This window comes from Fukomys damarensis, unplaced genomic scaffold, assembly GCF_012274545.1.
Source record: "Fukomys damarensis isolate Sample0158 unplaced genomic scaffold, DMR_v1.0_HiC HiC_scaffold_9, whole genome shotgun sequence".
Lineage (NCBI taxonomy): Eukaryota > Metazoa > Chordata > Mammalia > Rodentia > Bathyergidae > Fukomys > Fukomys damarensis.
The window spans coordinates 30,083,660-30,103,100 of NW_022900921.1; the positions used below are offsets into that span (position 1 = coordinate 30,083,660).

At 38.1% G+C, this 19,441-nt stretch overlaps 1 protein-coding gene across 2 annotated transcripts in view; it reads right to left on the reverse strand.

Annotated features, from left to right (window-relative positions):
* Window positions 1-19,441, reverse strand: part of Trpc7 (transient receptor potential cation channel subfamily C member 7) — a 142,878-nt gene that overhangs the window by 86,844 nt on the left and 36,593 nt on the right. For both annotated transcript variants that reach the window (XM_033761670.1, XM_010614105.2), the window contains exon 3: window positions 9,373-9,555. In XM_033761670.1, the coding sequence (XP_033617561.1) occupies window positions 9,373-9,555 (183 nt within the window). The remainder of the gene's footprint in view (window positions 1-9,372; window positions 9,556-19,441) is intronic.

A 19,441-nucleotide genomic window follows, 5' to 3' on the forward strand; every position in this document is an offset into this window, starting at 1 on the left:
GCCATATGAGCTCTCCATGGAGACAAAGTGCCCCCTATCTCTTCCTGACAGAGCAGGCTCCTGTGACAGCCCCTCACCTCTCTGTTCCACAGTGCTCCCCTGGATGGTAAGAGCTCTTTTCCAGTTTTACAAATTCAGAAGGAAGACATTCTGGATTCTGTTAGATGAATTTTAAATCACAACAGGGAATTACAGGCATTTGGAGATGCAGTACAGCTTCTGGCTTCCCACTGAATAAGCTGTCTATTCATTTACTCAGCACGGGGACTGTACATTGCATGCAGGATGTGTACTGTTCTCAGCCTGCCGAGACCAACATGAATGAGAAGAGGTTCTTCCTTCTAAGAGCTCCATCTTTACAAAACTTAGAATCTTTAGAAAGACTTTTGAAAATGGCAGCTGCTACGCTTTCACCCAGATGAGCTGAAGTACACACTCAAGGTGGGGCTGAGGGGCTGGTGTTTTTGTTTGTTTTGTGTTTTACAAAATTCTCAAGGGATGTGGTAAAATTTGCGAATCACTGGTCTAGAGAGATTCACTGCATTCTTGGGTAATATAACCCCTGTCCTCAAGGGCTTATAGCCTAGATTCTGAAAACTGGAGGTTTTCAACAGCAGATGATTTTGTTCTCCCATTTTCCCTAAAGACATTAGAAATAGTCTGGATACCTTTTAGTTGATGCAAGTTGAGGAAGGGTGCTACTGAGTAGAGACCAGGAACATTGCTAAGCAATCTGTAATGCACAGGAGTCTGCATAGTAAGGAGTTTATCTGGCCCAAATATTAGTTATGTTGAGATTGAGATATGCCTGTTTAGTTTTAAGGGCGATTCTGTTTACAAAACCAATGTAGCAAACAGCTTCCATTAGGTACTTTATTATGCATTTTCCAGATTGTGGGTATATTATATGTGTAAATAAACATTAATTATTGTTTATCAGATAATTTGCTTCTATTATATGGATAAGAAAACTGAGATGAAATAGCTTGTACGAAGCTACATATATAGTAATTCAAGGACTTGAAACTTAAACATGGGCAATCAGTCTCCTGGTTCTAATTTGGAAGTTTTTTTTGGTACCAGGGATCAAACTCAGGACCTTGCACTTGCGAGGCAGGCGGTCGCACCCCTGAGATAATCCCTGTCTTGGAAGTTTTTGCAGGCAGAAAAATATTATTATTCATTCATGAACATCTAGTCTGATCATTCTTCCTTTTCTTAACATCTACCCTTTGACAAAGCACTTCCTCATACAAAAGAGAGCCCTTCTGAGCCAGGTGACTGATAGACATTGATCATTTATATGCCACATGGCCTGGTACAGCCAAGTAAATACTTAGAGGAATCTCCAAAGAGGACGATGATTGATACTTCCGACATCAACAGGGTTTGGCAGCTACCCGTGTCAAGCTGTGCAGTTTGGGGTAGTTCCTGACCAGCCAGACCATTTGTGACGGCTCTGATCTTATCTCTGAGCATCTGTTAGAATGGTGCCTTAGCAGAAAAACACAGTGGGAGAATGTCTGCTCAGAGCATATGAGTGCCTGACAGGCCTCTCAGATGTCCTCTAGAAAGGATGTCCCCACATCCCCTTTGCTCACTGGCCCTGCCTGTACTTTTTGTGGCCAGAGGAAATGAAACAGTACTCATCAGAGATCATTTGTTCTCTCTCTCTGGCATCCCACCCATGGTCAACAAACTAGGGAATGGATGGTAGCCAGTTGTATTACCTACTGTTCAGCATCACTTTGTTTCTGAGAACATATTTAGGTCAGAGGCTCTTGAGGGTTGGAGCAGTGTCCACTGTACCTATGAGGCCCGCAGGCCAACAGGTTAAGTGGCTCGTATAAAGACACATATATAGTATGGGAGAATGTGAGCAATCAAGCTCCCAGCCATAACAGTCTGCTTCTGCTTACAAGTTCCATTTTCCATTTTAAAAAAATGAGTCAGTTTATGGCATGTTTGTAGAATGAGCACAAGATGATCATTTGGTCCAACTTTAGATGAAGTGGTGGTGCAGGTGGCAGTGGTCCCTCTAAGCGCCCCTTTACTCCTTGACATTCTTCTCTAAGGGGAATCTCCCATGATGCTGTGACCTATAGGCACGTTTTGTGTGATTCTAGTCTAATATCTATAAAAGAATCTTGAAGTTGACAATAGGGGATTGAGGTTTATGAAGGACACTGGCGTGGTGTGTTACTATCCTTTGTGGAGATCTTGCATTTGTATTAAGAATGTGAGCTACTGCCAAAGACTTTACAATTCCTACCCTCATTCCTCTCTTTGCTGTCTCCAGCAGATTTTTCAGAAACATTTATTTTTAAATTTTATTTTCTTCAGGCTGCCTCTACCTGAGAAGATGATTCTATTCGCTATTTGCAGAGAATTCTTAAAGCTATCGATATGAATTCTCTTAAGTTTCCTCCTGTGGTAATCATTAGTGATATTGTCCAAATAGCTCTATTCTTTTCTCCTTCAAATCATATGGCAAGATTATATTTCTGGTCTTGCAGCTGATGGAATTGGAGGCATAACTTAATCTTTTTCAATGTAACAGAAACAAAGAGTATCACTTTCAGGTAAAAGCCTATGATTGCTGGAATGGGACTCATCCGATCTGATTTTTCCTCTCGCATGGTGGAAACATTTGACGTTGTGGCTCTTTTATCAACCTTGGGTTCTTGAGTGAATTCAGTTCCAAGATGGAATTACGATAAGCAGTAAACAAATTTTATTTTGTTAAATGTCACTTTAATATTAATTTAATCTAATAACTTAGTATTTACAACTACCCCTGATTAAAATCTTCACATGGCTATTGTTCTTTAAAAAATTACAGTCCTTTAATACGGACTACAAGTCTCTGAAAGTCTGGTCCTTGTCTTTAAACTCATCTTCCTATCCTTTTACTTGGTCACATTCTCCTTAAGTTCTGTGTTTCTTCTAACCACAGGGCCTTTGAGCCTGTTCTCCCTGCCAGATATGTCCTGCCCTCCTCTGGTTAACTTTTCTCATTCTTTAGCTTTGAGGGCAAGCATGAGCTCTTCAGAGGACCTTCACTGACTTCCCTGCTTAGGTCATACTTTAGAAGTTCTCATAATTTCATCTACATGTCTATTGTATCACGTACAGTTGCAGCATCACAAGTTATTTGTATGATGTTTTGACTACTGTCTATCATCCCCACGATGGCTAAGATCATGACAGTTTCAGTCACTATCATGAGCTGCAGTGATTTGCAAAGCACACTTTGTAATCATTTACTAACTAAAAGCTTGTTGAATGCAAGAATGAATGTATATAGCTGTGCTGTCCAATTTGGTAATCACTAGCCACTTGTGGACATTTGAATTGATTAATTAAGAAAACTATTGATAAATCAGTTCTATAATCACAGCCGCTTTCAAATGGTAACTAGCTACATGAGGCTTACAGCTATCATACTTGACAGCAGAAAACAGAACACTGCTACTGTGATAGCCAGTCCTATTGGGTACTCCAGGTGCCTATGCATGGCACATTAATGTAGTCAATGATCTGGTTCTTGGCAAGACTCTCAGCCTGTTTCTTTTCCCACAGTGAAGCAGCCACAGAGAAATGGTCATCCCCTTCTGAATATATTCCCTCAATATGCTTCTCTTTCTCAGAGATCTGTGGCTTTTTCCTTTCACCTCTCCTTGCCTCATTTGCCATCTCTCCTGGCATTTCTAACCACTGAAGATCATCCCAGCCAAAACCACCTTTCTGCACTGGGACAACTTGCTGAGCTGCCATACAGAGCTGTCCAGGGCCTCTCTCTTGACCCTTACTCACACCTATATGCCTGATTTAGACAGTAGTATAAACTTTATGTTCATACTCTTTCTTTATCATTATATGACCCCATCAAAAGTGAGTCTGGATATTGGTCTTCTCAGTGTTCCCAAGACTCAGCACAGAGCTGGTGTTGTGGTAGACATCAGTGGGTATTTGTTAAATGAGTAGTAAACAAGTAAAAACCACAGGGAATATTATTTCCTTAAAATAATAATGTGAAGAAAAAGGGAACTGCTTTTCTGAGGTAGGAATGGTAAGGATCCACTTAGACCTTTGGGCTCTTTTCTCCCTTCCCATGGTGCTCTCCAGGTCTTTATTTCTTGTGAGCCTAGCTTTCTGAGGGAATCAGTAACCCAGGAAGCGTGGCAGAACCAGGAAGAGGTGCCTCCAAAGTTCCAGGGTCTGGAAGCCTCTGGAGCAGTGTCTCTGTCTCTATCTCTGTGATATTGGGATGGAACCTAGGGCCTTATCTCTGAGTTATATCTCCAGCCCCCGCTTTTAACTTCTTTTATTCATTAAGCTTATTGGTACATTTTTAGATATACAATATAATGACATTCATCATTGGGAATTTGTATTTTTACCTGATATATCTTGGTTCTTATTTTTTCCCCATTCCCTTGCCCTCCCTTCAACTCCTACACCCCTCGCCTATTTACGAGGACATTGTTTCTGTTTTTTCTTTTCTCATATTTATTCTTTTCTCTTCTTTCCTTTCCCCTACCCCTCTCACTTCCCCTTCCTCTTTGGACCTTTTCTTCCTATTTCACATTATTTATTATACATTTTTATCCTTATTTCCACTTTAAGTTTCTCACACCAGAGAAACTATTCAGTATCTACACGTGTGTCCTAATTATTTCACTTAAGAGTATGTCCTCAATGTGCATCCATTTACTATAAATGTCTTTAGTTTATCATTCTTTATGGCTGAGTAGTACTCAATTTTATAAAAAGCCCACATCTTCTTTATCCAGTCTCCAGTTGATGGAGTTTTGCAAGTTTTAGCTGTTACAAACTGTGCCGCTATGAACATGGGTACACATATATCAGTGTGGTAGGATTCTTTTCATTCTTTTGGGAAGATACCCAGCAGTGGAATAGCTAGGTCAAATGGGACCTGTAGTCCTAGATTTTTCAGGTATCTCCATACTGATTTCCACATTGGTGACACCAGTATACATGCCTAGCAACAGTGGAGAAGGGCTCCTTTTTTCCCACAACCCTGCCAGTATGTGTTATTGGTTGATTTCTTGATAGCAGCCATTCTTTCTGGAGTGAGATAGAATCTCAGCATTGTTTTCATTTGCATTTCTTGAATGACCAGTGATGTTGAACATTTTTTCATATGTTTATTTGCTGTTTCAACTTCTTTGTCTGAGAAATGTCTCTTCATTTCAGATTCCCATATTTGGATTAGAGCCTTAAATTTGGGTGGTCTAATTTTTTTAAGTTCTTTATAAATTCTAGATAGTAGACCTTTTATTTTTTATTTGTTTGTTTTATTTTGGTACTGGGGATCGAATGCGGGACCTTGCGCTTGCAAGGCAGGCAGTAGCACCACTAAACTAAATCCCCAGCCCAACCTTTTACTTTTTTGAGACAGTGTATAACCAAAGCACTAAGTTGCCCAGGGTGGCCTTGAGTTTGAAATCCTCCTGTCTCAGCTTCCCAGAGTTCTGTGATTACAGTCATGCACTAATATGCCTGGCTTGGAGCTATTTCTTGAGGAGAGTATGAGTCTCATAGTTAGAAGGAAAGATGGATAGCGTCCTGATCAGGGTCCCCAAATCATGTTGCATCCCAAGATGCTAGAACTGGGGTTCACCTGGAAGTCTGAAAGAAGTCAGAGCTATGAACTGGACTTTACTCAGCTAGAAGTATTTAAGAGATAACTCTCACCATAGAGAGGTTTCTGCTCTTACTTTCAGGATGCTTATCTCATCTTACTCACTAGATCTAACTTGTTTGGGGCAAGACTATGTCTTATTCTCCTTGGTTTTTCCACTAGGTTGAGCTCAATATTTGTAGAGGTCATTGGTGGTGGCTAAAATGACTTTTCAGATTAAGATGCAATATGTATGTGTATCAACTCCCCTCAATAAATGTATGCACATATATCACAAACATATACTAATAAAAATTTTAAAAAATGAATAAGTGAATTATTTGTCAGATGGAAAGAATCATCTTTGGTGATACTACCATGATGCCTTATAGCCAACATGTTTTCAGCTGTGGGAGTAATGTATTTTGCAAAAAAAATTTGTGTATTTTTCTTCTTTTTTTCCAAGAACAAACCTTTACTTAGTTATGGCCAAAGAGGCTTCATCCCCTTTATAGGTTTAATTAAGGCTTCTATCACAGAAGACAGGACATTCTGGGTCTCTTTGCCCTACTTGCCTTTGAAAACTAAGCCTACAGGACTCATGCCCACAGAGTTCTCTTGTAGTTAATATGAAATTCATCTGATTCTCATTAAGGTGGACTAGAGGAATGAATGATAAAGAGATTATCTGGGGAAAAGAAGGGAAAATATCACTCCTGTAAGCCCAGAGATGAAGAAGCAATAAAGGAGAGGGAGAGGAAGAAGTTAATGTGTCTTCCATTAGGGCATTAGGAGCGTTGTCTGCAAGTTCTACACACCAGGTTCCTTTTATGGGTACAGCCTAGGACCAACTGTACCAAATTTGGTATCCAGACTAGTTCAGTCCTCTGCTTTTATCCACAGTTGGTGGGCTTGGGAATCTTGTAAACATTTATATGGAGTCAATATGTCATGAAAGAAGTGCACATTTGAGCAAGATATTTAGGCATGACACCTGGGGACGGAGACAGAGAGAGATAAAGTGGACAGCAAACTGTCTATTATCTATAATGGCCCTGTAGGAGGGAGATGGGGGAGAGGAGAGAAGAGGCAGGGAGGATAGAGGGGAGAGGAATCCCAACTTTGGGATAAATGTAGACTTGCTACTGAGTTTTGGTATGACCCAGCATGGAGAAAAGCTTATCCCTCTATCATAAGTTTGGTTTTGAAGGGATTGTGGCCTAAAGGGTCTGAGATGAACTGAGGTAATAGAAATGTCCTACAGTAATGTGGGCCTTGACTTCAAGCTGTTGTAATGTGCATATTAATAATGCCACATTTATACCTTTAGGCTAAGGATGTTTGAGGGACATGTACTCTATCCCATTTTATTCTCATCATAATCCTATGAAGTAGGCATATTATCTTACCTTATAGTGAGGAAAGAATTTTGTTTGACTATGTTTAACATAAATTTCCAAGTCTATTCGAACCCCAAACCTTTTCCCTTGTGTTTTTTAAAGCAACCTAATTAGCCACAAAACTCTCAAGAATAAGTAGTTTGCTTTGATCACTGAATTAATGGGTGGACTTGTTATCCTTTAGAAATTTTTTATTGTATGTGTATTCAATATGTATGTATATATGTATCTAATCTATCTTGGATATAGGAGGAAATATATTTGTAAATAGGCCTTGATGGTACTCATCTTGCAATTCAAATACCCAGAGTTATCATTCCCATGCAAGCACGTTAAAGCTCATAAAAATGGAAGCCCATTATGATATTAATAAACCTTTCAGATAAGGTATTTTGCCAGTGATTTGTGATAGAATAATGTCAAGGAAAGCTAGGAGTTGCATGATGGTATACATGGTTTGGGAGAATTCTCTGAAGGTCTTTGAAATAAGTAAGGCTGGCATTTTATGTAGGTTGTTTATCATCGTCCTGCCTATGGTTGGCAACAGACACTTGACATTCATGACGGATATTTCCTGGGAGCTTTATGACTCCCCTAATAGGAAAATACCACTAGAGCAAATAATTTCCCATTCTGATCCAAATTGTCATGTTCATGGAGGGCTTCACTTTTTCATCTCATTCATGATCAGGGCCATTTTGTACTTGGTAACTGGCAATGAGAGGAAACATGTAGCTATGAGGTACTGGCTACAGTTCTGGACTTACTGAGCAATTCTATCCTCAATGATAGTATTGCTAGGGAATTTGAATTTATGTTTTAGAAGAACGGTTAATATCTACCTGATAACAATTGCACATGAATAGTTGAAACTGACTGTAAATTTACAGATGCCAAGCATCTCTTATTATCTTAGTTTTTTAAAGACATCTTCACCTTCCCCCTGTGTTGAAAGACAAGAAGATACTCTGCCTTGGGGAAGAAAAAAATGTATGTCATTCTGGAAACTCAAGCTCATTTTCACTAATTCAAAAAAGCCTTCATAGCAGGGTTAGTTTGAACCTGAACTCAAGAGTGTGTATATGTCATTAGTTGCAAGAAATGATTGTTACGCTTTGGAAAACAAAACAAGCAAACAAACAAAAACCACAAACTTGGTGAGCTCTAGGGTTAAGCTAAAATTTGGATTTCTCTGAGTTAAGAAAATACCAGCACACTTAAAATTGCAGTATGACTTCCCCTAGCACTGCAACAACTCTGCCAGTATGAATCTCAAGGCCATCTCATTCACGTTTTATGAGTTTTATCTTTGGGACTCAGACTCTCAGAGAAAAATCAACATCTTTTAAGGTTTGTGATTATTATTAAAGCAAAAGGGTTGAAAGAGTTTAACTTGTAAGGTCTTCCTAGGTGAATTCCACATATCGATGTCATTAGTTGAAGGCTGGATGACCCCACACAAATTAAAATAATCAAAGAAGAAGAGAAATTCCCAGGGGACAATTTGGGGGCATTAAAACATCGTTAAGTTTTGACCATATGAAATAGCTCTGGGGAAATAAAAATCCTTTACAAAAGGCTTATTGACTTGCTCGTAGGCAAAGTGCATTTAAATGTAAGGGTGTTTGGAGCTCTCCAGTTTCACAGATAAATCATGTCCCCTAACAGCAGATTCTAAAGGATAGAGAGTATGTCCAGAGTGAAAATAACTTTTACTACTGTGGGTTTGAGGGCTACTAAGTGATAGTGGCCATTTAAGATACCTTGATGTCCTTGAGATGGGATAAACTTACTCAGGGGAAAGACTACTTGAGCTTCCTATCAGGGCTTTCATATGCCTTTGGAGTACAATTTTTCTGAGCTTCCACAGACCAAGGATTACACAAGCCTTTTACACAACTGTTTTCTGTATAACAATTCCCCAGTCCCATAGAGAAAGTTCAACTGATGCTAATGAAAGACCAGAGTTACATGTTTTTCATCAAGACTTAAAATTGGCTTGCTAGCTGATAGAAGCCCACACTATAACATTGTCCTTCCAGTAGTTTGGAGGCTGAAAATATCCTTTTCTGTTCTCTAGGCTCCTGGCCTATTCAAGGGCTGACTCATGATTCTTCTCTCTTTCCTGGGGACCTGGGTGTGGAGATGGGAAGAGGTGGTGAGATCTGAACAGCCCTGCAAGACTAGTAGTTAGTTCCCTGTCTAGAGAGAATTTGGGTGTCATCACAGTCTCCTTGTGGGAATATGAAATATTTATGGGAACAAAGTTGAGCCAGTGGCCCTATGAGATGAGGCAGGAAAACCAGGAAAAATGGGAAAGCTTACCTTCTTGACTTCGTATTTAATGGCGAGTTTGATCCGGCTCAGACTTGGACGGTGGTGGTCGGACCAGACTTGGAAGTTCACATCACCATTTAAAATCGCTTCCACTTCTTCTGTGTCTCGGCACAGGTCCAGCACGCCCACCACAAAATCCTTGCATTGCATAGATAACTTCCTGTAATCATTCTAACAGAATAAAGAGAAATCAGGGGTGTGTCACACCAAGCCCCACAGAAAGGCTTGCCTAGCACAGCAGTGTTGATCAGCAACTGTCCAACAAACGTGAGCTCATGGAGCCTTGTAACCAAGAGGATGTGCTGGACCTAGATGGTGGGGCTGTTTCTCTCGACACACCACCTAGTATACATCTTTTCTAAGCTAGCATTTATCAAGATGGTCCATGGGCCATGTGCATCAGAGTCATCTTAGGCGCATGCTAGAGCAGGTGACACCTAGGCATCAGAATTCCCAAGGTGGGGGCCAAGTTATCCATTTTTTAAGTCTGCTTTCTAAGTGATATTAGTGCCTGCCCTCAGGCCATCCTGGTTTTTTTTCAAAGTAGTTCTCTATGCTCAATTCTGAGCAGTCGTAAGGGAGGAGTAATAAGGACATGGACTTTTAAGATTGTAGACATAATGCTTCACTCATGTAGAACTAATCTATAAATGGTGGTTTTACTGGAAATAAAAAATTTACTAGAAAGATGTGACTGAATGGTAACCCTGAAAAAAATTTCCACAGGTGTGCTTTTTAAAAAATGTGTTAGAAAATTGGCTTGGAAAGTCTAAATATAAAAATCAAGTGTAATTTACATGTGACAGTGTATTTTCTTACTACAATTCTATGTATGACAAATTGTGGCTCCTTACTGTCTGTTGAATAAGTATCTTTTAATCTTAAACTTTTTGTTGTTTAACTTTTTCAAATGAGTTGTTCCTGGATTTTACTCTTCCTTTCTCTACGTACCTCTTTTTCAATATCGTTGAGAAGCTCACTTTCTTTTCTATTGATATGCCAACTTTTCTCTTCCTCGAGACAGATCATTTAAATTTCAAATAATGATCCAACTTTTTGAATAAAAGAATGTTTCATATCATCCTTATACCACTACTTCCTCAAATATTTCCCCCTAGAGTTTTCCTTGTTGGTTTGTTAGTTGAAACAAGTCTATTTGGAAACTACATAAGGGCCAGCCAATTGTCACTTTTAGTGTTAATCAATGTCAACAACTCTCTGACTCATAAATAGCAGTTGGCAAAAAGGAGTGCAGTTTTATTTTTCCAGAACCTGGATTCCTTGGCAAATAGGTGAGATCCTGGCAAACTACAGAAGCTCAGTCATTTTTCTGAATTAATTATTCTTGTCTCCTTCCAGGACTGCTGTATCAAAATGTCACTTTGTGTTAGAGAAAGGTGTAAGTAAATGCTTGTTTACTGGGAAAAGAAAAAGGATCAAGAAAGTATTTTCTGACAAGATTGGCTGCTCTTCATTTTTGTGTGTAATTTATATAAAAGAAGGGGGTTTCAGAAATTTTAAGTGGAAAAATGACTACTCCGCTGAGGCAGATTATCACAGAGAAAATTTCAGGTAAGATACTTGAAGTGTTCTTGGTTTTAGCACCTTACGGGCTGGAGAGTGACATAAGAGGTGTGTTCTGTGTTTCCTCATCCCTAACACTCCCCTGTCCCTCTTTCATTCATTATAGAGGAGCTGCTGTGTACCAGAAAATCTAGAGTTAGCAATTAACTAGGCAAACACGGTCTCTGAGTAGTATTGGACCAAGGAAGGCTGGGGACCCACGCTTAGAATTTCAATAAGAACAAAACTAGTAAAACTTGCTCAGAGTTTGTCTTCACTAAAATATTCTACAGAGCCCTAATGAACTAGAGATGGAAAGCAACATACATTGGGTGCAGCAAAATGGTCAGAGTGTGTCAACTCACCACAGTAACCTACTCTGGCAGAATGTTCACTGCAACTCATATTCTCTGGATTTCCAACCCCCATAAAATCTACTTTATTGTCCCTTTCCTAGAATAAGGAGTCATTTTTTTGCTTACTGATGGTAAAACAGATCCTGTTGGCTAGAGCAGACCTCAACTCTTGGTGGAAACGCTTGTCTTTTGAGCTAAACACGTGGATGGATACAGGAAATAGGAAGGGCTTGACTCAACTCTTGGCCCCCCATGCTAGGAACAAGTCAGGCTGTACTGACCTGAGCCTGCACACAACTGGCTTCAGCAACTCATTGGAGTCTATCTCTTTCCTGGGCTCTCTTAGCCAGCCTGCCATCAAAAGGGAGGCACTAGAACATTGAAATCAGGTAATTTGGTTTTAACCTTTGCATTAGACAGTTAAGCTTGAAGGCAATAAGTGTTCTGGTGGCTGTAGATGGTTGAAGGAAATAGACAGAACCCAAGCACCCCAGGAATAAACAAATATGGACATGATGATGATAGGGCAATAGGTGAAGACCTCAGTAGAACTATGATGATTGTGGCTTATTGGGTCAATGAGCCTTCAAAGATATATTCCTATCTCTAGTTAGAGTAGATGAGACAAAAACTAAAAATAGAAATTACATTTGACTTGGCTATTTCCCACTTAGTTATCTTCCACAAAGAGTTAGACATCATATTATAGTGATACCTGCATTACTATATTTATAACAGCACAACTCTTAACAGCTAAGGTTTGAAAGTGACCTATTTGCTCATCAGCAGACGAATGGATAAAGAAAATGTGGTATTTACACACAATGGAGTATTACTCTGCCATTAAGGATAAACAAGTTATTTGTAGGAAAATGCATGTACTTCTCTAGCAGGATTCTCACAGAGAGAGGTGAGACATGGAGGATTTTTCCAGGAAGTAGCGATGTTTTGTGCCAGAATGGGTCTCAGTGGGTTAAAACACAAAAGGCCAAGCCCCAATCATGTTGGAGTTTTATCTTTCATACAATTTTTGTGTCTTTGTCTCTCTTAAATGGTAACACACTAACATACTAAAGCCTGATTGGGTAAAATCTATGTCACAGAACCATATTAGAACATGCATGTCTGGGAGTTAACTCTGCCATGTAACTTTCTTGATTCTTAGAAGGCTCCCTCCTCTACCAAATCCCTTCAGGAGGGGCCTGGCCACACTCCTCTAGGGAAGGGTCCTGCCATATGTTGAGACCATAATATTAAGTGAAATAAATCAGATGCATAAGCTCAAATATTCCATGGTTTCTCTTATATGAGAAACTCAGAAGTATAAAAAGATTAAAGAGCAAAATAAAAGGTAAATAATAGGAAATAAAGGAGGTAGAATTTTTGCAAAAGTACAAGGGAATAAGAGATGAGGGAAGGGAATTAAATAACAAAAACAAAGAACTTGACCTCCTATCTGTTTAGGCTGCTCTCTCTGGGAACTCCAGGTCTAGTGATTCCTCGATTCTACCTGACATATAAGCCACTGACTATGCCTCCTTTCACCCTCCTTCTCTTCCAGGTCACTGCCTCTTTCCTTGCAGTGCTTATATTTCATAGTCAATCATGATAACCCTTGCACATACCATCAGCTTTCTTGCTTTCTTCTTATCTTATTGTCATCACTGGAGAAAAACTTGCACTTGTCTGAGTCTAACTCTCTACCACTCTGGTCCTGCCTCTGCACAGTAAATATGGCAAAGAACAAACAACTGCATTCATCAATAATGCTGCTAACTCTGTCTCCAACTTCAGTTAGTCCTTAGTGCTCCTGAGCAATCTACTCATCCATTTTCCTAAATAAGCATTTCATCATTTCATACCTTCTTCTCTCCTTAGTATTCTAACACCTCCTTTTTTCTTAACTTTTACACAGGACATTGTTCCTTACTTTATTAAGAAAATAGAAAATATCAGAACCTCTATACACACCGTCATATGTATCTATGCACATGCAACTATGCTCATATTCTGTTTCCCCTATTCTTACCTTGGCTGAATTGCCTCTTCTCCTCTCAAAGACCAACTCTTCTACTTTTGTGCTGCATATCAACTTTTTATGCCTACTCGAGGATATGGCTCCTGCAATTTTCCTTTCTCTCTCTTGCATGGTCAATTTCTCCATTCCCTACTGGCACAGCATAAAAACATGCTGTTATTTCTTTGTCTTAAAAATAAAATTTTCTTGACCTGTCTTTCCACTCTAATCACAACTCCAAACTCAGTTCTCTGTTATCACAAAAATATTCTATAAAAGTTGTCTGTATTCATTGCTTTTCACTGCACCCTGCATTCTTTATTGTCCTATTTAATAAGGCTTTCACATACATTCACTCCACTGTGATTGTTCTTGTCACAGTCACAAATGACATGCACATTGCTAATTCTTTAGTTGGTTTTCAGTCCTTATCTTACATGACCTAGAAAGTACTTTGACATAGTCGATCAGTTCCTCCTTCTTGATGCATGTTCTTCACTTTGTTTCTGTCATTATATCCTCTTCTGTATTTTTTCTTCCCTTTGTTGCATTCTTTGTTGACTCATTTATCTCTATTTTGGAATGTCTCAAAGGTGTGTCCAATCCTTAAAAGTCCCCTTTTGTCTGTCTATACCCATTGCCTTAGTGAACTTATCTAGTGTAGGGCCTTTCATAGCTAGTCATATGCTGGTGTATTTAAAATTTATATCTTTAGCTTTCATCCCTGAATTCACTACTTACATGTCCAATCATCATCTTGATATCCTTTAAAACTTAATAAAACTAACTATGGATTTAGTCATCTCCACACATTCAGTTTATTCTAGCAAAAAACACAACAAAATAAAACAAAAACCAGATCTGTCCTTGATTACTATTTTCCTTTCATAACCTACATATAATAATAGGTGGCAAATCATGCCACTTCTACCTGCCAGATATATCCAACTGTCACTTGTTTTCACAAGTTACACTATTTCTATCTTGATCCAAACCATCATCATCTCTTGGTTGAACTAACCCAAGAGACTCTTAACTTATGCCTTTGATTTTTTCTTGTAGTCTTTTCTCATGTGTCAGCCAGAAGGATACCTAGAAAAAGTAGTCTAATCATGACACTGATTATGCAAACCCTTCAGGGATCCTCATCCAAAGTAAAAGTTGAGTCAGTACAGTGGTCGCCAACCTCCCAATTTTCTGATTTTATTTTCTATGTCTCTCTCTCTCTCTCTCTCTCTCTCTCTCTTGGTCTACTCCAGCCACTCTTGCACCCTGCTATTCTTCATACATTTTTTATGTGGACTGTAACCTTCCCATTCATATGGTGCTCTTTCTCTAAAGGTCTTCATGAATTGTGCACTCAGCTCATAATTTCAGTTTCTCAATGAAGCCTTCCCTACCTTTAAACAAAAACATAGGACTCCAACTAGTTATGATAAAAATATCTATATCTAGACATATAATAGTTAAGTTCCCAGAAACCCAAGAGCAATACAAACTACTACAAGAAAAGAAACAAATTACATGCAAAGGAAAGCCCATCAGAATCACAACAGACTTTACAACACAAAACCTCAAGTCAAGAAGAGCCTAGAGTGAGGTATTTCAAGCACTAAAAGAAAACAACTTCTAACCTAGGCTGATGTATCCTGCAAAACTATCTTTTAAAATTGATGGAGAAATAAGATACTTTCATGACCTAAGAAACTTCATTAATATCAAACCAGCACTCCAAATAATTATTTAAAATATCCTAGAAAAAGACAACTCCATAAGGTCCAACAGAACAAATCCAATAGGCAAGAATCTAAAAGAAGAGGGGGGAAAAATAAGAACCCAAACAGGAAATTAGCAAGACAATGATAAGTCAATACATATCAGTTATAACCATCAATGTCAATGGCATCAATTCATCAATCAAAAGACTGACAGAATGGATTAAGGAGCAAAATCCAACCATATGCTGTATAAAAGAAACATACCTGAAAAAGAAACTCATAGACTGAAAGTAAAAGGATGGAGAACAATTCTCCAAGGATCAGGAACCTGGAAAAAAGCAGGGGTAGCTATCTTATTTGCAGACAAAGTAAATTTCAAATGAAAACTAATTAAGAGAGGCAAAGAAGGTCACTACATCCTTGTAAAGGGAACAATCCAAGAGGAAGAGAAGACAGTCATAAATATATAGGCACCACATACTAATGCTCCCAACTATACAAAACAAATATTAATGGTCGTGAAAAACCAAATAAGCACTAATACAATTGTAGTGGGGAACCTCAATACCCCCACTGTTACAAATAGACAGATCATATAGACAAAATATCAATGAAATACTAGAACTGCACCAAGCTTTTGAAGAAATGGACTTAATAGATGTCTATAGCATGTTCCACCCCACAACATCAGAACATGTATTCTTTTCAGCTGCACATAGGTCCTTCTCCAAAATAGATTACATGCTAGCTCATAGAACATGTTTAAGTAAATGCAAAGGAAATGAGGTTATCCCACATATATTATCAGACTATAGTGCAATTAAATTGGAAATCAGTAGCATAAGATACCGTAAGAACTTCACAAACACAGAAATTGAATAACACTCTCCTGAACAACCAATGGGTCACAGCAGAAATTAAAGAAGAAATTAGACAGTTTTTACAATTTAATAATAATGCCAATATAACATACAGGAATCTATGGCATACCATGAAAGCAGTTTACATGGGAATTCATAGCAATGAATGCCCACACTAGGAAAATAGTGTGAGTTCAAATAAACAATCTAATGGTAAATCTTAAGCTCCTAGAAAAAGAAGAGCAAGAGAAACCCAAAGCTCATACAAGGAAGGAAATTATAAAGATCAGAGAAGAAATCAATGCAATGGAGACTAAGAGAATGATACAAAAAAATCAAGGAATCAGAGTTGGCTTTTCAAAAGAATAAATAAAATCAATAAACCCTTAGTCAACCTTATCCAAAAAAGGAAAGAAAAGGCTCAAATACATGCAATTAGGAATGAAAAAGGTGAAGTCACAACAGATGCAGCAGAAATCCAGAGGATCATCAATACCTACTTCCAGAACATGTACTCTAATAAAATGGAGAACACAGGAAAAATGGACAGATTTCTAGACACATATAAATTACCAAAGTTGATCAAAGAAGATATAAAAATTCTAAACAGCCCAATTACAATCATTGAAATTGAAAATGTAATTAAAAGTTTACCAATGAAGAAAAGCCCAGGTCTTGATGGCTTCACTGCAGAATTCTACAAGACATTTAAAGAAGAACTACTGCCACTACTCTTTAAACTTTTCAAAGAAATTGAAAAGGAAGCAGTACTTCCAAATTCGTTTCTGGAAACAAGTGGTACTTTGATTCTAAAGCCAGGGAAAGACCCAACCAAAAAAGAGAACTACAGACCAATCTCCCTAATAACATAGATGCAAAAATCCTCAATAAAATTCTGGCAAACAATACAGAGAAGAAGGATTTATCCCAGGGATGCAAGGATGGTTCAACATATGTAAATCAATAAATGTAATACACTGTATTAACAGAGTCAAGGACAAAACCTCGATCATCTCAATGGATGCAGAAAAAGCACTCCAAAAAATTCAATACCCATTCATGATAAAAAAAACCTGCAGAAAATTGGAATAGATGGTCTTTATCTTAACTTGATAAAAGCTATCTATGAAAAAGCAAAAGCCATTATCATACTAAATGGTCAAAAACTGAAACCCTTCACACTAAAATCTGTAACAAGACAAGGATATCCACTGTCCCCACTTCTCTTCAATATAGCTTTGGAAACATTAGCCACAGCAATTAGAAAAGAGAAAGAAATAAAAGCAATAAAGATAAAGAAGTTAAACTGTCTTATTTGCTATGATATGATACATAGAAGATCCAAAAACTCTACCAAAAGACTTCTAGACTTAATTGACTGACTCAGTAAAGTAGCTGGATACAAGGTAAACACTCAAAAATCAATAGCTTTCTTATACACAGTTACAGACTCACTGAGAGTAAAATTAGGGAAACAATCCTTTTCAAAATAGCATCCAAAAAAATAAAAAAGAGAAATATCTAGGAATCAATCTAATGAAGGAAGCAAAAGACCTCTACATTGAGAACTACAAGACTCTGAAAAAAGAGATTGAAGAGGATATAAGAAAATGGAAAGACATCCCTTGTTCCTGGGTAGGAAGAATCAATATAGTTAAAATGGGCATACTTCCAAAATTGCTATATAGATTCAACATAATCCCTATTGAAATCCCAACAGTATATTTCACAGACCTTGAGAAGGCAATTGAAAAATTTATTTGGAACCAGAAGAGACATAGAATAGCAAAAGCAATTCTAGGCAACAGAGACATGGCAGGGGGAATCACAATACCCAATTTGAAACTATACTACAAAGCCACTGTGATAAAAACAGCATGGTACTGGCAAAGAAACAGACACGAGGATCAGTGGAACAGATTAGAAGATGGAGAAACAACTCCTAAAATACTAAGCTACCTCATCTTTGATAAAGGAGCCAACCATCCTCATTAGGGGAAAGGTAATAAATGGTGTTGGAAAAACTGGATTTCAACCTGCTGAAGATTAAAATTAGACCCCTATCTTTCACCATGCACTAAACTAAAATTCAAGTGAATTAAAAATATAAATATTAAAACAGAAACACTAAACTTGCTGAAAGATAACAGGTAAAACTCTTGAAGATATCAGCATAGTAAAAGACTTTATGAACAAATCCTCAGTAGCATGGGAACTAGCACAAAGAATCAACAACGGGGATCTCATCTTTTAAAAAAGCTTCTGCATTGCCAGAGAAATCATATGCAGAGCTAAGAGAAACGCACAATGTGGGAAAAAATTTTTATCAGCTGTTCCTCAGACAAAGGTCTCCTATCTAGAATATATAAAGAACTAAAAAAAAAAAAAAAAATCAGAACCCCAAACAAAGACCCAATTAAAAAAATGGGCATCTGAAATGAAAAAAATGTTCCACATCACTGGTCATTTGAGTGATGCATATAAAACAACATTGAGATTTCATCTCACCCCAGAAAGAATGGCTGCTATCCTGAAATCAACCAATAACAAATCCTGGTGGGTTAGCAGGAGAAAGGAACCCTTTTCCATTGTTGGTGGGATTGCAAACTGGTGCAATCACTGTGGAAATCAATATGGAGATACCTCAAACAACTAGAACTAGAGGTCACATTTGACCCATCTGTTCCTCTGCTGGGTATCTTTCCCAAAAGAATTAAAAGAGTCATATCACAGTGATATATGCTTTCCCATGTTTGTAGCAGCACAGTTTATAATAGCTAAAACTTGGAAACAGCCCAATTGCCTATCAACTAGAGACTGGATAAAGAAGATGTGCGTGCTCACATGTGTGTATGTGTGTGCGTGCACGTGTGTGCATGTTTTAATAAAATGGAGTACTACTCAGCCATAAAGAATGAGAAACTAGAGACCTTTATAGCTAAGTGGATGTTCATTGAGGCCATAGCCTTAAGTGAAGTTAATAAGTCACACATGTGTAAATACTGAATAGTTTCTCTGGTGTGAAAAACTAAAAGTGTAAATAAGGATCAAAATATATAATTGATACTGTGTAATAGGAAGAAAAAGGTCTAAAAGAGTAGAGGAAGTGGGAGTGGTAGGGCAAGTGTAAAACGAGAAAAGAAAAAATATGTGAAAAGGAAAAACATGGAAACAATGTCTATATAATCAGGGAAGGGTGGAGGGGGTAAAGGGAGAGTTGGGAATGGGGAAAAATAAAAACCAAGATAAGCCGTGCAAAGGTACAAGTTCCCAATGATGAATGTAACTGTACTATATACCTAAAACGTACCAATAAACTTAATAAAGATTAAAAAAACCCAAATATATCTCTCCTGAGTCAGTCACATTTTCTTTTTACCATACTGCAATACCTAGCACAGAGAAAATTGAAATACTTATTTAGCTCATAGTTTGGAGGCTGAAGGTCAAAACAGCATTGTGCAGGCTCTGGTTGAGGGTCATCCCTTGATTGTATCCCATAATGGTTGATAGCAAGTGGTCACATTTCCACCCAGGAACAGA